General features: G+C 38.4%; 1 protein-coding gene across 3 annotated transcripts in view; it reads left to right on the top strand.

Annotated features, from left to right (window-relative positions):
* STAG2 (STAG2 cohesin complex component) overlaps window positions 1-22,562 on the top strand; it is a 116,876-nt gene that overhangs the window by 67,437 nt on the left and 26,877 nt on the right. For all 3 annotated transcript variants that reach the window (XM_059732828.1, XM_059732829.1, XM_059732830.1), the window contains exons 5-15: window positions 1,004-1,100; window positions 2,144-2,220; window positions 6,166-6,370; window positions 9,915-10,066; window positions 12,853-12,926; window positions 13,024-13,147; window positions 15,119-15,217; window positions 15,325-15,404; window positions 15,758-15,865; window positions 17,455-17,566; window positions 18,383-18,500. In XM_059732828.1, the coding sequence (XP_059588811.1) occupies window positions 1,004-1,100; window positions 2,144-2,220; window positions 6,166-6,370; window positions 9,915-10,066; window positions 12,853-12,926; window positions 13,024-13,147; window positions 15,119-15,217; window positions 15,325-15,404; window positions 15,758-15,865; window positions 17,455-17,566; window positions 18,383-18,500 (1,246 nt within the window). The remainder of the gene's footprint in view (window positions 1-1,003; window positions 1,101-2,143; window positions 2,221-6,165; window positions 6,371-9,914; window positions 10,067-12,852; window positions 12,927-13,023; window positions 13,148-15,118; window positions 15,218-15,324; window positions 15,405-15,757; window positions 15,866-17,454; window positions 17,567-18,382; window positions 18,501-22,562) is intronic.

The following is a 22,562-nucleotide window of genomic DNA, read 5'->3' as shown; positions in this document are numbered from 1 at the left end:
GGGCAGCGGGGCTTGCCCCCCCACTCAACAGCACTTGCTGAATTGGGGCTTTTTATTTTCAAAGCGCTGGACCTGGGGCAGGCACGGCAGCCATTGCCGGGCTGGTAGAGTGGGCAGGGAATGGGCCTGGGTGATTTGGAGATTCAGCAGCAACTGAATCTCCGAAACGCATTTGGCCGAATTGATCTGGGACAGTGATTTGAATCACTGTGCCCCCCCCCCCCCCCCCCCCCCCCCCCGAATCAACTGAATCTGAAGCAAATACTAGCTGCTTCGCACAGGCCTAGTAGTTATATTGGTTCAGAATGTGAAAAAATCAGTGCTTTAAGAGAATGTGGACAAAAGTTCTTGCGTAGAACCAACAAGCACCTCCTTTTGCATTTATTGCTTATTCATATTCACAAGTTTAAGCTATACCAGCAAAAGTTATGCCTTGTATCATTCACATGTCTCTGTTGGGGCATTAGCTGATACAACCCTATAAGTATATTTAAGATAGCAAATTTTTAAGTGTAGAACAACATCTTAGTCTTTGCCCCAGTCTTCAAGACCTCTTGTTATAGCATCACATAGCTGATACTCAAGGAACAGTTCATGAAAAGTTCAACGTTTTAGGGAAAATAGGGAGTTCCTGGCAGTCTTAATCTGGAAGTAGGTACTGAAGTGTGGACTCCAATGAAGTACCTGGAAAGAACTGCTTTTGTAGATTAAGAAACATTATTTTGTTTAAAACTTAAATTTTCTTCTAAGACTATGTGTTAGGAAGCATAATAAAGTTAAGCTGTAGTCTTTTGTTCTGTTCATACTGTGTGTGTGTGTGTGTGTATGCATATGTTTTGCAGGGGTAATCTGTTAGTTTTAAGAGTTCCGTTTGCTAATAGATGAAAAAAATTACATGTGCTTTTGTGTGCTCCTGGCGCTCAGTAATAGGTTATTTTTTGCCAATTTTTAAAAAGAAACAATGAGTTAATGTTTTGTTTTGTTTTTTCCCCCACCCTCCCAGTCTGTAGTGGATGACTGGATAGAGTCATACAAACATGACAGAGATATAGCACTTCTTGATCTCATCAACTTCTTTATTCAGTGTTCAGGCTGCAAAGGTAAGATGCATGTTGATATACTGCTGTACGTTACACCTGCCCATTTTCTTATCATTAGGGCTAGGGACCTACCTAAACTGGGGTGAGGTGAAGGGTTTTTTGCAGCACACAGAACCATTTTCACGAACATTTCACAGCAGCCCTGCCCCTCACTGATGATTGGTCAAGAGGTCCTGAAGGCCCCATCCATTGCTACTGATTGGTGGAGAGGGCTGTCCTTCTACTTTGTCTACCAAAAAGATGTGGCATTGAGTAGTGATATTTTGCGGGCCTTCATTCCTTCTTCAGCTGCTTGCTTGCCTTTTTGTTGGGCTGGAAGGGTTTCTAAAGATTGATGGACGGGTATTTCCCTGGTTATGGGATGTGGGCCTACTGCCCTCACAGCACTTCTGTTTTTATTGCCTTGACTTGAAATTTCTATAAGGCTCTTGAATTTTATTTCGGTTGATTTGATTTTATATTTTTTTGTGGTGGAGAGGAGGTGGTAAGAAAAAAAATATTAAGATGTAATGTATTCTTAATGTCTGTTTTTTTTTTTTTTTTGAGATTTTGAGTTCACCCTATCCCTCACCTTTAATTTAGAGTTATGAGAGCTTGTCTCTCAAAGAACCTTGTCCTTTTATGTGAACTTGGAATTTTGTATTTTTTTTTGTATTTTTGTAAACTGTAGGTAGGGGTACCAAACTATAAGGTTAAAAAATGACTGTCCATTTTTCTAGATGTGGATACCTTTAAATATTTTAAAATCAAAACTTTAATGTACCCTGAAGTTATTTTCAGTTTGAAGGGAAATTGTTTTTTATATCACTGTCTATGGGTATGATATTGGTTCAACCTCTGTACTTTAATAGTGCTTCTAAATGCAGGCAATAAATATGCGAGATGAGATTTATTTTTGTCTGGCTGTGTAACTTGAACATGACAAACAAAAAACTTGTACCTATATTAATTGACAGGTGTCCAATTAAATTGTTTTGGGTAATATGCAATCTGCCATTCCTCTTTCATATCTACAGTACTAATCTAATGTCTGTGAATTGTAGGAGTTGTTACGGCAGAGATGTTTCGACACATGCAAAATTCTGAAATAATCCGAAAAATGACTGAAGAGTTTGATGAGGTAATGCTTTAACTTTCAGTAATTTCATGTGACCCACAAAGCTTTTCAATTTACCTGTTCACGCTGCTAGATCACATTATTCCCAGAATTAAGTTTCAAAAATAGATGATCTGTTAAATACATGAATAGAACTTTGTAACTGGTTTTAATGACATGTTTCTTGAGTGAAAGCCTTGAATAATTCATGTAATCAAAATCATATCAGATGTAGAACTTTATTTTGTACATTGTTGTACCTTTTGAAGTCAAATTTGAATTTGATGTAAGTATGAAAAATACAGATCCCTTTACAGGAAAAAAGACAAGATGCATTAATGCAATATTATTTCTTTAAAATGGAAATTGTGAACCTGAAACCTCATCATGAGGAAGAGCTCTTGAAAGCTGTTTGAGCCTGATGGCACTGTTGGGAGGGGAGGGACAGGGGAGCCTTTTCAGTAGCATCAGCCTTTCAGAATGTTAAAATTATGCTTCCAGCTTTGTGTGCTGCCAGGTTATTTGAAATGTCTGCTTGTGTTAAAAAGTGAAGTTGAAACTCTTACATCTAGGCACAAATTTAATTTCAGTATAGTAAAAAAATGATACTAAAAACGTTAGGTTTTTAGCTTACAGAATAGCACTATTATGGATGCAGAAGCAAGTTTTAAATGAGTCTAAAAGAAAATAATCTTCTTATAGCATCTTGGTCTTTGCAAATAATACCAGCAAGTATCAAAGGTCCCAAATTGACTTCTCTCGTGTTCAGACGTAACAGGCAGTTCGTTGTTAGCCTTGTGTGGCTGTTTTGGCTTAGGAAGTTTGTCTTTCCTGTGAAGGCTAGAGCCATGTTCATTGATAGACATTTTGGTGGTGGTGACTTATTTCAGTTGCAAGACTGAGGATCTTTGGTCACCAGATTGTCAGCCAGATGTTATCCAAAATGGAGTAATCCTTTATTTTTTGAAGAAAGCAGCTCTGTATAGTTATCAAGTTAGTCTGGTATTCTCATCCTGCCAAGTTGTTGATGTTTAAAGGTCAACGCAGCATTTAGTCTGTGGTAAACTAGCTATCAAAGCGCTTGTACTGTTTAACAAAGACAGTCTGTTCATCCTTTTATCAAATGATGCCATAGTTATGATAGTAGTTTCAGTAGAAATAAATTGAGTACTTCAGTACACACGTCTTTCAGTAGGGGTAAAATATATCCCTAGATGCACCTCATTTGCAAGGAAAAAACAATCAGCATAAATGTTTTCTAAAGACTAATAGCCTTCCACTGTTTTCCTTCAGTGGCATTTTCTGGAATTTATTTTTCTCTAAAAATAAAAATAAAAATGTAGATGTCTTTGGAAGAAATGTTTACAAAAAGTAGTGTTCTTTTGAAGAATTTTCTGATTTATATTCTCTGATTATTCAACTAACTTTTGCCATATATTTATCCATGGTCAGCACAGCAAGCCACCCATCTTGGCTGAGGTTTCTAGGCACCATGATAATGAAAGGGAAATTATATACCCCAGATACCAGACTTAAATTTGTTTTGAACAAGAATAGGTTGTCTTAATCTTTGGGTGTCAGTCAGTTTATTTTATATGTATACGTGGGGCGCTCTTATATTTTCAGGTAAATATTTTTTTAAAGTACTGTGTATTCCATCTCTATGCTTACTGCCTACTTCACTTCACTGCATAGCATGAGTCTAGCCCCAAATAGTGGTTCTGTATATAAACAGAAGTTCTTGGCATATTTCAGCCTCATGGGCTACTTTGAAGCTTAATTATACTTTGGTTAAGAGCATGCTAACTGTAACGGTCTTTTTTTGTAATTTATTGCACTTGGTTTAACTGCATCTGAAACAGTGAAAGAAAAGCAGCTGTCAAGGTGCTGCTATTAGAAGCTTTGAAAATGAAAAAACAGGTCAGTACTGGGCCTGCTAATACTAATACCGTGGCACTAACTGCTGTAATTAATGCTTGTTAAGTTGACTGCACTGTCAGTACTTTGTACTTAAAGAGCATTATTTACATGGAGTTCATATACTCGGGTACTTGGAGGTAGAGGTCCAGGTACTTAAAGTTCTAAGTCTAGACCGTTAAACTGAGGAGTCTGCTTACTACTCACTAAATTTATTTTACAAGCTTTATGAATCCTTAAATCCCAATGACTTGAATTTCGTTCATATCATACTGATGGTTTTCCACCATTTTGATGGTTTAAAATTGCCACCTTGTTGGTTATTGCCTCGAACATTGAGGTGAGTCAGTCTGATCCGTGATCATTCTTGCCTTATATTCTAATAAAATAAGGTTGCTTTAAAACGTAATACAACACTTTTGCCTAAAATGGTAACAGATTTTTCTCAGAAATCAGTGTATAACTCTGGATTTTATCATTAGCCTTAGGCTCTGCAAAGTAAAATGAAATTTTTGTCATGTGTCAAAAGATGTTCACTTACTGCTTGGGAATAACTGTAGGCATTCAAAAGTGTTCTTGTTTATAATCTCTGCCAATAAGACCAAATACCCTTTCTAGTTTTGGACTTTCTGATTGGATTATACTCTATATCAAAACCTGTTTCTTATTAAGTTAGAGTTCTAGTAGCAGAAGGATTGGAAATAATGTATGTGATGAGTACTTATGTTCTCTTCTGTGTTCCCATAAAATCCTCTCATACTGATGCTTGGAATTAAAGTCTACGAAGTATTGTGGTTTCTTGCTCAATGTTAGATCAGGATGACAGCCATTCAGTCCTTCTAAGTGTGCACCTTAACGTTCCTACAGAAGTGTAATGTTGGTAGTGTGTTAAAGGGCAGGGGGGGAGGGGGGGGGGGCACTGCAGAAGTACTTACTGAAGGCAAATGAGAAATCACTTGTCAGATTTACTTGTTGTCTGGACATACCTTCATGTGTTTCTCTCACGAGGCTTTGAGAAGTCATTCTGAGGCAGAAAGGCTCTCTGTGCATTCATTGTTTTCACTGGGTGGTAGTGGAGTTGTTTGTAGCATCAAGAATGTTCAATCTGATGCACCAATGGCTCTTGATATCTTTATCTCAGCCGTGATTCCATGTCTCATGAGCATCATGGCTGATGTAGGAAATATTTATGTGGCACTTCTGGTTAGACTAGATGAGGGGTGCTTAACCCCTAGTCCATGGGCCAGATCTGTCCCACAGTGGTGTAATCTGGCCTATGAGACTCCCCAAGAGTCTGGGAGTTTGGTAGCAAGAGAGCAGTTGCAGCATTAATTGCTGCTCTCTTTGACTAAGTACAGACTATCAAAAACCTTGAGACTAAATTGATTTAATATTAGCAGGTTAGTCTAAACTGCGTAGATTGAGCTGAGAAGCATGTGAATAGACATTCATTTTTGGTTCCAGAAATGCAGCCACATGCGTGCAGTGGCTCAGGCCAGAAGCTGAAGGGTGCCTTCCCTTCCCTTCGCTTTGGCAGTGACTGGGCAGCTGGGAGGAAAGCCCTCAGGGGCTTTTTCCCCCATCCCTGCTTGAGCTGAGTATGATGGGGGGGAGTTTAACCCCCCCCCCACCCAGGGTGTGCCTAGGGAGGAGAGGAAGTAAGAGCCCTGGCAGGCTTTTTCCCTGCTGTCCCTTTGAACGAGGACATGGCCAGATGCTGGCCCAGGCTGGCACTTTGAGGGGGGGAGGAATTAAACCCCCTCCCCTGCTCTCCATGGGACCCCAGCTGGGGGTTAGATAGGTCCCTGTGCCTGAAGAAGGGTGTTTGTATCTGAAAGCTTGCAAAGAACAATTTTTCCAACTATTTAGTTGGTGTAATACAAGATATCCCATTTACCCAAAGAACCTTGTCTGCCTGTGTCCTTAGACCAACACAGCTACAGTCAACAACCTCTATATATTATATGCTTTCATATTGTATTTAATTATATGGTGGCTAAGACTTTAAGAAGTTTAACCTTTTTTCTGTTCCTGTTTTGTTCCTGCTTATAGGATAGCGGAGATTATCCACTTACTATGGCTGGTCCTCAGTGGAAGAAGTTCAAATCCAGTTTTTGTGAATTCATTGGAGTACTCGTCCGGCAGTGTCAATATAGTATCATATATGATGAATATATGATGGATACAGTGATTTCACTACTTACAGGACTATCAGATTCACAAGTCAGAGCATTTCGACACACTAGCACACTGGCAGGTCAGCATGCTTTTATTTATTCCTATTCTGTATTCATTTTGTTTCCAGTCTTGCCTGGGAAGGGACGGTTCTATTTAAAAAAACAAAACAAACAACAAAAGTTGTGAATATTTAGATTCCAGGTAATTCATAATCTATTGAATTGGATTTACACAATTTTTCCTTCCCCCCAATATTTAGTTATATATTCTGGCTCAGTTTTTTGTTTTGTTTTGTTTTTCTTTTAGATTTGATCCCACTTTTAATTAGGAATTAAAGCAAGTAATTGAATTTTTATATTAAAGTGAATCTTTGGTTACCCAAATCCACTGAGAAGCTGTTGAGATAAGTGAAAATGTAGTATCTTGTGAGGAAGTACACATGCTAACATAGTGTGAATAGTATAAAATAGTAGCAGACTTGCATTTAATAGATATATGTGATTTAAGAGAGCAGTTATGATACTACCAGTTACAAGTTACTGTATTGAACCTAGGAGTAGAGATGCAAAATGGGGAGTACTCTGTAACAGGTAGAAGTAGTCACATTAGTTGTTTGGTATAGTACTGTTACTCTTATAAGTAGAGTTCGTTCTGTATTCATGTGTGGGGGAGAAGGGGAATACGCGTCCACATGCGTGCGCGCACACGTTTAGTAGAACAAAATTGCTGTGCGGATAATCTAAGGTTTAGATAATGGAGGATGTCAGATAAACAATGTTTCTTTAAAAACAAAAAAAATCCCTAGTTGTGCTGTGGAACGCATTTGATTTGTGGTTTTTCTGTCTCGTTGAGAAACCTACTAGATCATTGAACTATATATTAAAGTATATTTGTTATCTCCCGTGATAAGTGCCATTCCTTCTGAGAGATGTTTTTAGCTTAGCATCCATCTTCCATTTTTCTATTTTTAATTGACTGGGTTATTACTTGTAGTAAAAATTACTGTGCTGTTAGTTGCAGTCTTGGGGGGGTTTTTTTGTTTTGTTTTGTTTTTTTTTACAATCTCTGAATACCCTATTTTCATTTAAAATAGTTTAAAGAGCTTTTCTAACAGTGAATCAGTCACTGAGAAAAGTATAAACCTTTCTAAGGATTTCCTGTTCCATTACTGTTTTTTTGTAAACAGTTCAATTAAACTTGTCTGTCCATGAAAACGAATAAGATAGGTAGGTAATGTTTGTCTGAAATAGCCTTATACTTTGGAGAAATGGATATTAAGTTATGGATGACTGTCACAGTGCAAGTGATTCCTTAGGACACCCAGGTACAGGTGGGTAGGAAAGGCTCCCTGAAAAACAGGGCAGGTAGGAGCAACCAAATTTGAGGAGGTTTGAAGTTAACTTGGTGGTGGCTTCTTTCTTGTTCAAACCGTATCTGGGGAATGAGGTGAATTTGGGCCATATGTATCCTGGACTCTTGAGAGCAGGTTGGACTCTTGAGAGCACTTTTTAACAAAGAACTTGCTGGCTCTCATAGGAAGCTAATTTCACAATCAATTCTAGTTATTCAAGTGCTATAGTCAGTGAAATAGAACTTGGCAGATGCTTCTTGTTGCCTGACTCCTGCAGAGACGCATTGAAGGCATTTATCATAATTACCAGAGAAGCAAAGCCTTATTACTCTAAGGCAATCATTTTCAGTTGTTCTGTTGGTATTCTACTGTATAAGTAATGTAAAAGTAGCTACTTAAAAAGCAAATCTTGCGGCTCTTACCTAAGCAAAATTCCAGTTGAAATAACAATGGGCTGTACCTAAGTAAAGGTTGCAAGAGTGACGCTGCTGCTGGTTAATGTCAGTCCAGAAAAAAAAAATTGCTTTTAATTAGGGCACCAATCAATCAGCCCTTACTCACCAAAGTAGCTGCATTGATGTCTGTTGAGCAATTTCTTCAATTAAAAAATATGGCCTGGTATCATTGATTATATGCAACCTGTCTGGAACAGGAACAGTCAACAAAACTCACCTGTAGCTAGGATTTAGCTGGCATGTGGTGATTCCTAACATTTGAGCTGCAACTTCTGCACTTCTTTTAATTCTGACAACATTCAGAGTTCATCCATACCATTTTATGCTAAACTCCTCTATACCCTGCAGTCATGCCTGCTCAAACATTTTTATTCTCCTTTTTGAAGTATTTGTTCATAAAACCTTCTAGTCTTGTATATGATTCAGTATTTGTTGTTGTTACAAAAAATATAAAGGGGATAAGTATGTTTTTAATGACTTCTTTCTCCATGTAGAGTCACTGAATCAGAATGGCTTACTGAAAACCATTTTCCAGCTATAATTTGCACTTTAATCAATTATCTAGCACAGGGTTAGGCTACCTCCGGCACTGGCACCAGTGTGGCATGAGAAGACACTTTGCCTGACACTTGTACCTTGGGGAAAGGGCTGGGGCTGCACTGCCACAACAAGGATCAGGCCCCCCGCAACTTCCCTGCTGTCTGTCCCTGGCATGCCAACAGCTTAAACGTTGAGGTTGCATGCCTTTTTGGCACTCTGCCCAAAAACATTGCCCACCCCTGATCCACCATTTGGACTGGCAAACACTATTACTGTGTATGGGTTTCCCTTGCTTTATGCTGTATATGTGTTCCTGGAAAATTGAGCTTAACTCAAATTCACTTTACAATGCAGCAAATAGGGTACGTTCCAAGACCTCGACTGTACTGACCCCCAGACCCATTTCTACCGCTTTTACAAGACAATTTTGGTACTCGCCAACAGCAGATAGTACACACAACCACAGGGCACTACCATAATGGGGATGGCAGCTACAGAAACATGTGTCGTGGACAACAAGCGAGGAGCACAGAGCTACACAGAAAACTATATTTTGGTGCATGTCATTCTCGCAGTGCACTGCACTGCACCAAGCAGCTGACTGCGGGCTTCCACCACACTGATCACATAAGAGTGAATTTACCTCGCATATAATGAATTTTTGGTATAGAAAGGGTCATCTCATAAGAGTGAATTTGCACATACAGAACCCGTGTAAAATGAGGGAAACCTGTATTTGTAAATAAAGGACAAGAAAGTTAAATAAAATGCTCTCATCAAGGGGATGAGAAGAATTCTAAAGTGGCTTTATGAAGTTTGTTAACTAATTTAGTAGTGAAATACTTTAATATTTCCTTGGCAATGTATCTTGGCATTTGATCATCCAGTTGAATTAAAGCTTTTCTGAGTAAACATGTGTTGCAATTCAGATGACATAATAACCATCAAAGCATGAGGAAAATCAGAGCTAATAGTATAGTAAACATTATGGCATTTAATTCATTATATACCTTAATAAAGGTTAATAAATAATGATGTTTGAATAGCTCTTGTTTGCTACAGTGGTAGTGACCATGCTTTTATTTAAATTTAAGTGTGCAGGATGCCTTAAAGTTTAAAGGAGAATTAAATAAAATAATCATACTTTTTCCATATGTATATGTAAGTGGTAGTAGGGTGTTGGTTTACTTTTATCATAACTCATTTATTTGCATCTTTCTTACATCAGATAACTTTTTTTAATCAGTCCTCATTTTTTTTTTTTACTTTTTTTGTAGCTATGAAGCTGATGACTGCTTTAGTGAATGTGGCATTAAATCTTAGTATTAACATGGACAATACACAACGGCAGTATGAAGCAGAGCGAAATAAAATAATTGGGAAACGAGCAAATGATAGGCTGGAACTCTTGCTACAGAAAAGGAAAGAGGTCAGAGCAATTGTCAATATTTCTAGCTACTGTGTTTTATGGACCATTGGAGGGAAAATGTTGATGAAATGACAAATACCATTTTTTGTCCTAAGAACTGTTTTTTGGAAAGGGAGTTTTCAGTCATTTGGGGCATGTCTTTTGTCAAAGGACTGTGGTAGGGTGCACCCCACACTGCACCCTGTGATGGATGTAATGTTGCTGTTAGTGACTGCTGGGCATGCACCAGTAAAATTGCTCAGCATTGCATATTACATCTATTTTGGGTAGTAGCATGTAAGCAGTGGCATGCTTCATTGCTGTGGTCCCCAGTGCAGCCCTTTGTTGAAATTTTTTTCCTTTCATTCTTTCTTTCTTTTATCTTTAAACCATACATAATCAACTCTGCCCAACAACTTAATTCTGTTAAATGCTGAGAACATACTTCTGAATATTTAGCTTTTATAGGAGGAGGCAGACATAGACCATATGTGCAATCACTTGTCAAAATTCAGTTGTTGCAGCCTTAATAAGGTGAACGAGGAACAATGTAATTTTGGGCACTATTTGGGGTTGGGATACACAACTTTTCATATATTGATTAAAGGTTCAAATTGAGGTCAGTTTCATACCATCTTTTCAGTGCTATATTTTTCTAAGATAAGGAAGATGTTATCTCAGTGTAGTAGATGTTTTTTGTAACATGGACACCCATCTCAGAAAAAAGTTTTTGGTATAATCTTTTCCATAGAAATTGACTATCTTGGGTCAAAACTGATGCAAAGTTGGGAACCTAAAAACTACCTCTATCTCTCTCCCTTTCTGTAGATAGGGAACTTCACTAAGTTGGGAACCTAAAAACTACCTCTATCTCTCTCCCTTTCTGTAGATAGGGAACTTCACTAAGGTACTGCTGTCAACCTAGCACTATTCATGATCCCTAATTTACCTTTTTTTTTTATATTGTAAGGAAAGCAGTTAATTCTGTAAAATAATCATCCCACCTGTTTAGAAATAGCACTTCAGTTTATTAAGCCAAGCATTTTGGATTGCTTTTTTACTTACTACTATTTATTTAACTTATTATGAAAATAAACATTACCTGTTTTTCAAAGGCGTACATCTTGAAGGTCTCATCTTTTGAACAGTCACACATATGAGCAGTCCCACTGAATTCAGTGGCATTACCATATGTGTTTCCAGGATCAGTGCCTAACAGCACACAGGAGAAAACAGTGTAGGAATCAAGGCTTTCTCTAGCTTATTTTGTTGCTCCATATTTATTTGGTTTTTAAACTTTCTCTGTGAGGTTTTCTTAGCTTGGTTTAATTTATCCATTTTTTTGTTGTTGAAAGTATTAGTTTGAAGGCTGTTTTCATTTAATGCTTGTGTGATTTCAGTTTTTATTTAATCATACTGTATGCCAAAATACTCTGTAATTTTCCTTCTTTATCTCATCCTTTTGTTATATTTATTTCATCTTGTAATTCTTTTTCCTATTGTTTTGCTCTTCTTCTTGAATGTAATCTTTCCCCCCCTTCACACCACACACTATATATGCTTCAGTGGGTTAGTGTTACAAAAACTGTACCCAAAGTATGCCACCTGCTTTTTCTAACCTTTTTACCTTTCTAGTTACCATAGTTAACTTTTTCTTTTTCATTTGTTCCCTTGTTATTTAAGAACACACCTGTCTAGGGAACTTTTTGGATTGCTATATAAGAGGTTCTCTGTCTTGTTTCTTTTGATGGACCATTGGAGGGAAATGGTCCCTGGTATTTCTGAGTCTGTATCTGGGTGATGTCATTTACAACACATACAGACTTTGTCTGCTGCATCAGTGTGGCTCTGACTTTCCTCATTACCTCTGCTAACCCATTCCACTTTTTTACAGACATGTGATGCAGCAGAAAAATAACTTGTTTGCTGCTCTGTCATTATTCAGTTTTCCTTCAAGTCTCTTAGCTGACTTTTCTTTATCTTCTATGCAGAATTTAAGCTTGTGATCTCCTTTTCTTAAATCTCTGTTTTGGGGTACTTGTGTGTGTCCATATCTGGAATGTTACATCTTCATCTTTTCTAAGTGTTATACTCTTGCAGAGGAGGGGTTGTTGTTGGTTTTTCTAACTCAGTATTTTTACCAGACTCATCAGATTTCCCTATCCTGACCAGCTGGGTGATGGGCAAAGTGATAAAACCAGTAAAATTCAGAAATGAAATAATAGCATGATTATGGAACCTCTCTGTTTGCTTGATCTCTTGTAAGATGATTCACTTGTATGTTTTAGCCTATTATCTTCTCAGGGTAGGAATGGTTTCCCCTTTTTGTAAAGCAGCTAGCATTCTTTGGGCACCATTTTAATAATATTTGTCCATAAAAGCATATGAAGTGTGTTAGAGATGGATTACTATTATTAGGCTTAAACTGGTATTAATTATACAAAGCAATTAGTTGTTCTTGTCAGACAAAATTGATTAGGCAAAATGGGTTTGCTGAAGGCTAGATTGCTTGTGTAGAAGAGGAGGAAAAATCTCTTTTTCCCCTCCCTAAAGGTCTCTGTAATAGGTATTGACATGCTACAGTATTTGACGTCTGTTAAATATTAAATTGTGATACTGAAAATGTGGTATTTACAAATACTGCAGAATAAGCTTAACTACCAAAATAATTTTGAATCTGTTTGGTCTGCAGTTAAGTCTTCCTTGTAAGATTCATGAATGAAACCATATTCACAACTGGTAAAATACTTGGATTATTTTGTTTAATAACATCACTTAGCATCTATGTACTATATTCTTATTTTCAGCTTCAGGAAAATCAGGATGAGATAGAAAACATGATGAATGCAATATTTAAAGGTGTTTTTGTGCATAGATACCGGTAAGTTTACTGTTAAGTAATATGTAACTTTGTGAACTTTTTGTAGGGTTGGTTTTAAGTCCTTTTAATCATGTAATTTGATGCTTCTCCCTTGCAGAGATGCAATAGCTGAAATAAGAGCTATCTGCATTGAAGAGATTGGAATTTGGATGAAAATGTACAGTGATGCCTTTCTTAATGACAGCTATTTAAAATATGTGGGTTGGACTATGCATGATAAGGTAAGCTTCATGTTATAACAATGCTGTTTGCGGCCCTGAGTTTTGGAGAGAGAAATCAGTCCATCTCTTTTCAAATTACTAGGCTCAAAATAGAATTTAGTTTTTGAGCAGAGGGACCAATGAAACTTGAAGTCATCATAATCAGACACTAATCCCATAAAGCATTTGGCACCAAAAGTTTTATTATGGTCCAGTGCCAAGCAGCAATATATTTAGGTCACCCTGTTCTATATGAATAGTATAGTTCATATTGGTCATCTTTTTTACGGTATGTTTGTCTAGATTTTCAAAAGTGAATGGCAATTTCTGTATACCATGGTCTAGATTGACAGCTATAAAAGGGGCTGACTTCTCAAAAAGTTGGCTTTCTAAAGGAGGTATTGGCTGTAATTAAACTGTATTTTACTGTGCATGATTGAAGCTGGGAAGTTTGTCTTTTGGGGTATGGACAGATTTTGAAACACATTAGGAAGCATTTCAAAACAAAATGGTCAGCCAGAAAATGCACATGCAGCCACTGTCCCAGCCCCAGCTGGAACTATTGAAACTTGTTATGGGCTATATGCAGCTGATTGCTCTGCTTCCTGGATAGAGAAGTAGGTGGATTGGGGGATCAGAATCCCAGCTCCTATGGCTGGCTGCAAGGGAGTCTTGCTGGGGGGTGGCGGCAGCAGTAAGGGCACAGAAGTCTAGCAGGTGTGTGGTGGGTTGGGGTGCTGGATCTATCAGGGGTCTGGAGAAGGTGTCAGCTGTGGGGCAGGAGAGCCTGTGGAACAGATGAGGCATCTTACTGCTGGGATATCCAGCTCTCCATTTCCTAACCTCTGCTCCCCTCCTCTCCAGGAGCAGTGAGGCATTGTGGAATTGGGGGCTGGAGAGGTGTAGGTTCCAGGTTCAGTGCAGGCATGGAGATCTGGATGGGAAGGGGGTGTCAGAGCAGCAGCTTGCAGCAGGTGCTACCTAGCCATAAGATTCTCATTGTGGGTTATCAAGCTACTGTGCAGGGCACCCACTGCAGGGATCTCAGTGTTAAGCAGCCAGAATCTCTTCTGTCCCATCATCCTCCATTGGAGAATAGAGGTGATTTGAGGCTGGAGCACCTGTAACCGGAGAGGGAAGAGGGGCTCTGGGAATGGTACCTGGTGGATGGACAGGTACCAGGCTGTCATCCCTCCCTCACCTGTGGGAGGGATGCAGAGCAGAGCCATGTAGGATTTTGGAGAACCTATGGGTGTCCCTGTTTCCATCCAGACATAACACAAAGTGAAACATTCCAGAATAGCACTTCATTTCAAGAGATGCTATTTCTGGAGTGGTTCAGCCACTTGAGAGTGTTTCAAGAGAGCATGTACATGTGTACAGCTGGCCCATTTGGAATATTTTAATAGCATTTGAAACTATTTTTGATCGTTATGCCTTTCTTCACCCAAAGTATATAGAGTACACACTGCGCTCTGTTGTCTTCAGCTGTTTTCACTTCAGCTTAAATGTTTCACGTTGTTTATACTGTGGGATTTCTAGGGCTTCCTGTTTCTCTGGATCTCTGGAGCGTTTAAAATACACCCTGGAAGGGCAAAACAAATGTGTAGGCAGAGGAATTATGTCATCTCTCAAACTCTGTGATCTCCATGTTCTTTCACAGCATCTGTGAAATGAACTTGGGTTCATGAAAATGTGTGTGTGTATGTATGCATACACGTCTTATTTGCTTAGTCTATAAAGGTGCCTTCTGACTTCAGACTAACGCGGCTAACTACCTCACTCACTCACAAAAACATACAGTTGACTAATATTACTTGAGAGCTATGCTAATGGTGCCAATCAAATAATAATATTCCATAATGTAACTCAGGGCCTAAGAACTGAACTTTGTTTAACTAAGTTGAATTTTAGAGGGGAGAGTTGTTTATGCTTTGAAGACTTAGGTGCATGGCTTTTAAAATTGATTTATTTTATCTTATTTTATTTTAGCAAGGAGAAGTAAGACTCAAATGTCTTACTGCTTTGCAAGGGCTTTACTATAATAAAGAGCTTAATTCCAAATTGGAACTCTTTACCAGTCGATTCAAGGTTAGTATATTTTGGTATTTAAAAAAAAAAAAACCCCTGAAAATTTAAGCTTTCTACAATTCCCTCCCCAACCCCAACACTTAAACTAGTTTATTTTTTATTCCTAGGATAGAATTGTGTCTATGACTCTGGACAAAGAATATGATGTTGCAGTCCAAGCAATAAAATTACTTACTCTTGTTTTACAGTAAGTACATATCTCTTATGTCCGCTATAACTTAAAAATATGCATATGAGCAAAGATTATGGTTTAATATTAGATAATTTTAGGCAGAAGATAGAGGTTTGTTTTATTCATCATGTACCTGAACAAATTTTGTATTTAACAGTGTTTCTTCTAGTCAGAGCATCAACCCAATCTTCTTCCTACTGGAGCTAGAAATACAAGGTTCTTTTTTTTTTTTAAGTGCTCATACTGGATCTCAACCTTTGTAGTGTATCAGATATTGGGCAATAACTTAAAGAAGTTGAGGTTTCCTTTGACTCCTTTTTCTTCTGCTCTGTTATTAGACTTAACAAGTTTTTGTTTTATCTTCCCAGGAGTAGTGAAGAAGTTCTGACGGCAGAAGACTGTGAAAATGTCTACCATCTAGTTTACTCAGCTCATCGGCCAGTAGCAGTAGCAGCAGGGGAATTTCTTTATAAAAAGTAAGCGTAAAATATGATTAACTTTATTTTGATCACCTTTCTTTAAGGGCAGTATTCAGCATTTATTAATATCAAGAATATAGTTTTGCTTTTTAATTGGGAAAAGACATTTTTTTTAGTAAAGAAGTATTGATGGAAGATGCTTGTGTTTTAAAATACGGTATCATTGTTAGATTTACTGTATTCATAAAATGGCAACGATCAGTAGTACAGTTTGTAATGAGATCTACATTAAAAAAAACAAAACAAAACAACACATGTTGACTAAACGTGGGAATCCAGCTCTGTCACAGCTGCTATCTGAACCCTGCTACACTAGAGCCCTCAGGCTGTAAAGACCTCCATATGAAATATTTCAGAGTATTTTAAAAACACTTTTTATAAAATGTCTTATTTTTATAATGTAGCATATGTGCAAAGCCTACTCTTATAGGATTTCTTCAGGGCCTTTCTCATAGATTTTACACCTGTGCTATGGCTGTCCCAACTAAATCATACCAATAGGTACATTACACCCTGATTTTTGTTTATTAAATATAAGGAATACTATATCATGTCTGAAAGCAGAGATTTTTTTCTGGATGTACCAGGAATCTGTTTCTTTACCTCTCATCCATCTTATTTGGATTAAAAGTTCTCTCTGGCCCTTGCTACATTATGTATATTATTCTAATTGTGACTGGTTCATTAGGCAATAAAGTTAGCCACACATGCAAATGATAAAAATGACAATCCAGCTATAAAAAGACCCAACCAGCTATAAAGTTAGTGCTTGAAAATGTGTAACAGCTCTATACCAGGTTTCTGTCCAACTTTTAATTCGAATGTGTAGCAGGACCCTCTGTAGTCTTGGTATATGTACATGCTGCATCTTGTGCTTTATCCTGCTCATGTAGGCATCCATTTTTTTCTCCTTTCTGAATAAAACTACTTAAGGGGCTATGCAATATCTATCCACCAATTTGTAATACTGTAAAGCAAGGGGATTTGACTTTGGCCTTTAACAAGCTCATATGTTTAAAGTTGCAGTAGTCAAATGCTTGAAGAGGAGCATTTACCAAACCCTATGACTTGGATTCCGTGCCACAAAGAAACTTAATAGCCATTTTTAAAATTTACAGAGCTGCCAATTGGAACTTAAGGTATGCTTTTTCAAAAGCCTCGTTACTAGTTTGTATAGAGGCTAGGTGCTAGAGGCCAATCTCAGAAAAGTAAATAGCAGAACTTCAATCTTTGTCTTCATTACTTCTTATTATCTTCTACAGAGGGTTCTGCAAAGGGCAGTTTTATGAGTAAGGACGCAAGACTTCATTCCTGTTCATGAAGTGTGCAGATATATACTTATCTATCTTTTTCTCTTAAAATGTGGTTGCCCTAGGATCTGTCTTAAGGACCCAGTGAAATCAAAATGACGTAAATGTAGAACAAATCTGAAAGTAGCTGATTTGAGAAATCCTCCCCTTCTAAATATAACGTAGGTCCACACAACAAAACATTAAACATTTCATATCCAGACATTTGTGTCCGACAGTGATTGTGGCAATGGTTATGAAGGATTAAATAGGTTTTAAACATTTTTTTTTTCTTAGGCTTTTCAGTCGCAGAGATCCTGAAGATGATGGAATGTTGAAAAGAAGGGGGAGACAAGGTCCAAATGCAAATCTTGTCAAGACATTAGTGTTTTTCTTTCTGGAAAGTGAAGTAAGTTGAATTTATATTTTTTCTGTATCACTTGAGAGATTCATTCTTTCTTGAAGCATGCCCATATTAATTTATATCATGTTTCTTTGGGAAATGACATACTCATTCTGTATAGCGTTACACATCTTTTGAATGATCTGTAGAGTACAGCAAACCAGCTTGACCATGCAGACAGCAAGTCTGAAGTCTGAAACAGTACCTGAAATATTTCTCTTTCTATAAGAGCATCAACAACAGGAGGAATTAAAAGTTGCTTTTTGGGGACCATGCTAATATTGTATAAAAGATTTATTATGACTAAATAAAATCAAGTGTCACCTACAAAAACATAATGTAGTACAGAAAATACAAATGACAAAATAACCCAACAGAGTGAATTAAGCATCTAGTCTATTCTAGAAGGTGGTTAGTGCCTCGTGTAAGTGAAAAGGGGTTAATGGTGCGCTTTCAGGTACAGACTTAGTCAGGAAAATTAGGGATGTAGTCAGTGTGTGCTCACATACAGGTTTGAATACAGACTGCTCTCACAGTTTGCATTCTGCTGCTTTAAACTCTTTCTAAACGGCCCCTGTTGGTGTTTTAGCAACTTTGGAGTCAAACACAAAATAAAAATTCATTTCCATACTAGCTTTTCTTTTAAAAGTACTGCATTTAATATTCTGTTTAGCGGTATCTCTGCATGCATCTGTCACAGAGTTAAAAATGTGTGTGTGTTCTGTACCGGCAAGGGAGACTTATTGTTGTATAGCCACTTTCATAGATAACTGTCCTGTTGACTGAATATAATTGTGTTGTTTTCTTGGGTGTTTTCTTCAGTTACATGAGCATGCTGCGTATCTTGTGGATAGCATGTGGGACTGTGCAACAGACCTCCTGAAGGACTGGGAATGTATGAATAGTCTTCTATTGGAGGAACCACTCAATGGGGAGGAGCGTAAGAGATTTCAATATAACTTATTGTCCCAACTAATATGTAATTTTTCGGTATTTGGTATACTTAAGTTCCTCAAACTAACTTACCTGAACTTCAGCTTAATTTAAGCAGAGTATAAATAAATTTAGGTACTTTCTTTCCAGATTACTGAGAGTGATTATAGTCATAGTATAGCCCATAATAGCTAAAATTACAGCCTTTTGGAGAAGATTTTATTCATACCAGAATTTTAACTCTTGAATTTTGGGACCCACTGTTCCCTTTACTAAAGTTTTATAATATAGCAAAGACTTCTATGCTCTTCAGCAAAAGATAAAAATATTTTAAAGGAGTTGAAACAATGGATTTTCCATATTCAGTTACAAAGTCAGTTACTGATGCTAGCCTGAAATAATAATGTGTGCATGCCTCCTTGTTTTTAAGACAGAAAGTGTTTAAACGTTGATCTCCTGTTCATAAGTATGTTACTCAACATGCACCAAAATGGGAGTATATCAGGAAAATTGTAGAAATTTCAGCTTTCCCTGATAAAGATGTGGGCTGGGTGCAGTATGTTCAGTTCTCTACACTGCAAGGGAGCAGCGGGGGCGACCCCTGGATATCCACCAGTCAAAAAGAACCCATAGAAAAAAGTGGAGAGGTATACATGGGGGCAGCATGCGCCACTCAAAACGGGATTCTGGCCAGCTGCAGCTATACTGTGGCTGCTGGCCAGGCTTTGCACAGCAGGATTGCCACTGCTCCAGCCCTGTGAAGCCCCCAGACCCCCAGGTAAGGCTGCTAGGGCCAGCCCAGTGCTGGCCTCAGCCTCCCCTACACCACCCAGGGTAACCTGCCACATGCCAGAGGGTGCATGGCACAGGCATTCCCAGGGACAACTTGCAGTGGCCCAAGATGTGCTGCTGTTACTTGCCCCCAGGGAATCAAACGTCCATGCATGTGTGGACGTGGTTGTGAAGGCAAAATTTGGTCCCAAAATGCTCACATCTGTCAGTGTTCATATTTGGACATCTAAATCTAGCTTAACTAAACCTGGTAATGAAAATAAATAAAATAATTAAAACTATCTGTAGGAGGACTTCTGGAGCAGTGGGGGATACAGAGGTGGCAGGGGCAGGCAGCAGCCGTAGCTCCAGCCGCAACCTAGGGCCTGAGCTGGAGCACCTGCCTACTACCCCCAGCTCAATTCCAAGACAAGGAGCTTTCTTTCCCTGTGTTAAAGGGGGAGGGGGGATAGGGGGAGGGACCTCATCTTGGCATTGAATAAATACAGTATTTTGTACTACTTAAATATCCCAACATCACTTCTTAAGTGATCTTGCATGATGCAGTCCTGCAAACCTCCTAAAAAATTGTTTCCATTAGCATTTAGTTCCTGCCTTCTTCCTTCTGACATTTTGCCTGACTTGATATTGCTACAAATTAACTCTGTACACAGTGCCATTAAATTATAATTAGCATTAGTGATTGATTAGAGTCTCAAAAAAGTTGAGAAATTAAAATTCCCAAAGTTCTTTGATTATAGAAATAATTGAAAAGTATAAATAACACAATTCAGTAGTAGCTTAAAATTGCTATCCCAGTGCCTACTGTTTGTTCCATGGCAGTTTTCCTAACAAGTAGAAGACAAGTATGAGAAGATTTCTGCTTCTTCTGTAGCACGTCATCCTCTGTAAAAGCAGCAAGAGGAATTGCAGTTAGATCAGCTAATTAAACAAGCTTGATCCTTTAAAAAATACAGGCAGTCCTTGGACTTGCAACAAAATTGGTACCTGAAAACTGTGTCTTAAGTCGAAACGTTGCAACTCAGAACCAATTTTCCCATAGGAAACAATGTTATAAATGGGGCATTGGTTCCTGAACCAAGGCCCGATACCCTATTTTCACCAAAAATAACCCAGTATTTTGTACTCAGTCAATTATAGATGAGTAATATAGCTATGTTAATGTATTTATATTGTAAATAGCAATCGTATTGATTTGGAAGGACTTTGAGGTGCCTTTGCTGGAATTTTTGAAGGGCTCTTGGTTGGACTTCTGAGAAGACTCCAGCCAAGAACCCTTCAGGAGTCTTGGCTGCAGGTTTTTCTGGAGACTTGGCTGCTTTCTTAAAGAAAGTGTCCAAGGAAGTTTGGACAGATGTTCTCCAGTGAACCTGTTCGCTGGCGTGGTGTTGGATCAAGCATCGTAAAGTTGAAACTGATGTCAGAAAGTTTAAACAGGTGTCAGTTTATAAAGGTTGTAAGTCGAGGACTGCCTGTAAAGAAAAAGGTATGCGCTTCTACCTGATAAAATTGTAAATGCTAATGATAAGCGTTTCTACACTTAGTTTTCCAGGAAGTCTAGACTCTACATACTGTGCTTGTGGGCCATGATGGTAGTACATTGTGGGCCCGTGTAACCTCTTAATAGCAGTGCTGTTGAGGACTCCCTTTTTCTGAGTGTTTGGATAACAAGCCTGTGAAAAGGAGCATTAGTGTGCCGATTGTCTTAGTTCCTTCCAATCACAGAGGAAAGCCAACAGGAAACCTCATCCATGTCTTTGGACAAGAATTTGTAGGAATAGGCTATTGCATTGTCCCAGGTGTGCTTTTTGAGAACAGGAGTGCCTGTCAAACCTATGGACATTTATATAGATCTGGATGTTCAGATGTCACAAGATGACAATGTAGGGCTGCCATCTTCTGCTTCATGAGATATGTTCCAGTACTGTGAACTTACATTAGCATAAAGTTAGTAATATTAAAAGAAACTGACTTCTAGGGTTTCTTTTAAAAAGAATTATTAGACTTGCTCTTTAAATGTAAGAGCTGATCTATCTGGATCAGTGCTATCAGAGTTGTATCATCTTTCTCCCATGGGCTTCTTGTTCTTCCAAATGCACCTTGTGTCAGTATCCTTAGTAGGGGTGGATACCATCCCAAGCGTTTGTACCATCAAGTACACCCTGTCTTATACAGGACAAAGCAGCTAGATGCTCCAAGAAAGAAGGTTTTCCCCTGCCACAACTGGAGTTGGGGACATGCTCACAGATGATAGTGTCTGGAGAACAAGAGTCTGAGAGAGCAAATATTTTGCCTTGTCACTGATAAAACATTAGAGAAAATTGGATAACCCCCTTATTGCTAAAGGTCAGATACTAGGGTACCCTGGGGGTTTCTTTCGTGACTCTTTGTGCTGCGTTCTAGAGCTCTTGTATCCGCAGGTAGCTTGAAACAAAAATTATAGTTCAGGTCATTTGGATTTCCCTCAGAAACCAGAACAAGGGTGTTAATTTTAGGTTCAAATACATCTGAGGACAATAGGAAACCATCTCCAATTTTGTCCCACAGGGGGTGGTAGGTACAGGGGGGTAAAGCATAAACTACCACATAGCAATGCCTTTCTAAGTAGGTTAGTTTATGCATTACAGTGATCTAAGCATGTCTGATCCAAGCACGTGCTTGATTGAGATGCAGCTGCTTCACTACTTCATGTATTTTCATCTTAAAATTTTGTTGAGTTGCTGTTTGGTGCTGTGTTTGTACTTGTGAAGTGTTCTTTAGATCTGGTCTCTAGATCAGCTGTGCAATTTGCTGAAGTAGTCTTTAGCATCCTTGCCATTTGCCAAACTTCCAAGAGTGGGAATAAGCAGAATCCCATTGAGGTATGAAATGTAACCAGAGTTCTTTTAAGATGAACCAGTCTGCCTTCCCCTCTTAATCTTCATTTAAATATTGGAACTGAGTTCAGTGGTGGAAGGAATGGAGATGACAGCCAGTTCGTAATTGGAGCTGTGGTGGAAGGAGGAGCAGAGATTGTGAGAGTGCTCTAGTTAGACGGTTTCACTGTTCCAAGCTGTACTACTGACCCTTGTAGTGCTAAGTTACTGCATCCTTGTAGTGTGAAGAGGTAATCTCGTAAAACTTTGGTTACATGTGAGTAGCTCTTGATCTCTGTAAAAATGGTTCTATAGTTCAGCCTCAGAGCTACTAATGTACATACACAAAAATACCCATCTTGCAGGATCAGGGCTTTGGCTTACATTTTTTGCTGATTATGTAGGGAATTCAGAACAGGTTT

This window comes from Alligator mississippiensis, chromosome 8, assembly GCF_030867095.1.
Source record: "Alligator mississippiensis isolate rAllMis1 chromosome 8, rAllMis1, whole genome shotgun sequence".
Lineage (NCBI taxonomy): Eukaryota > Metazoa > Chordata > Crocodylia > Alligatoridae > Alligator > Alligator mississippiensis.
The sequence above is the reverse complement of the archived record's forward strand: the minus strand, read 5'-3'. Positions and strand labels throughout refer to the sequence as shown.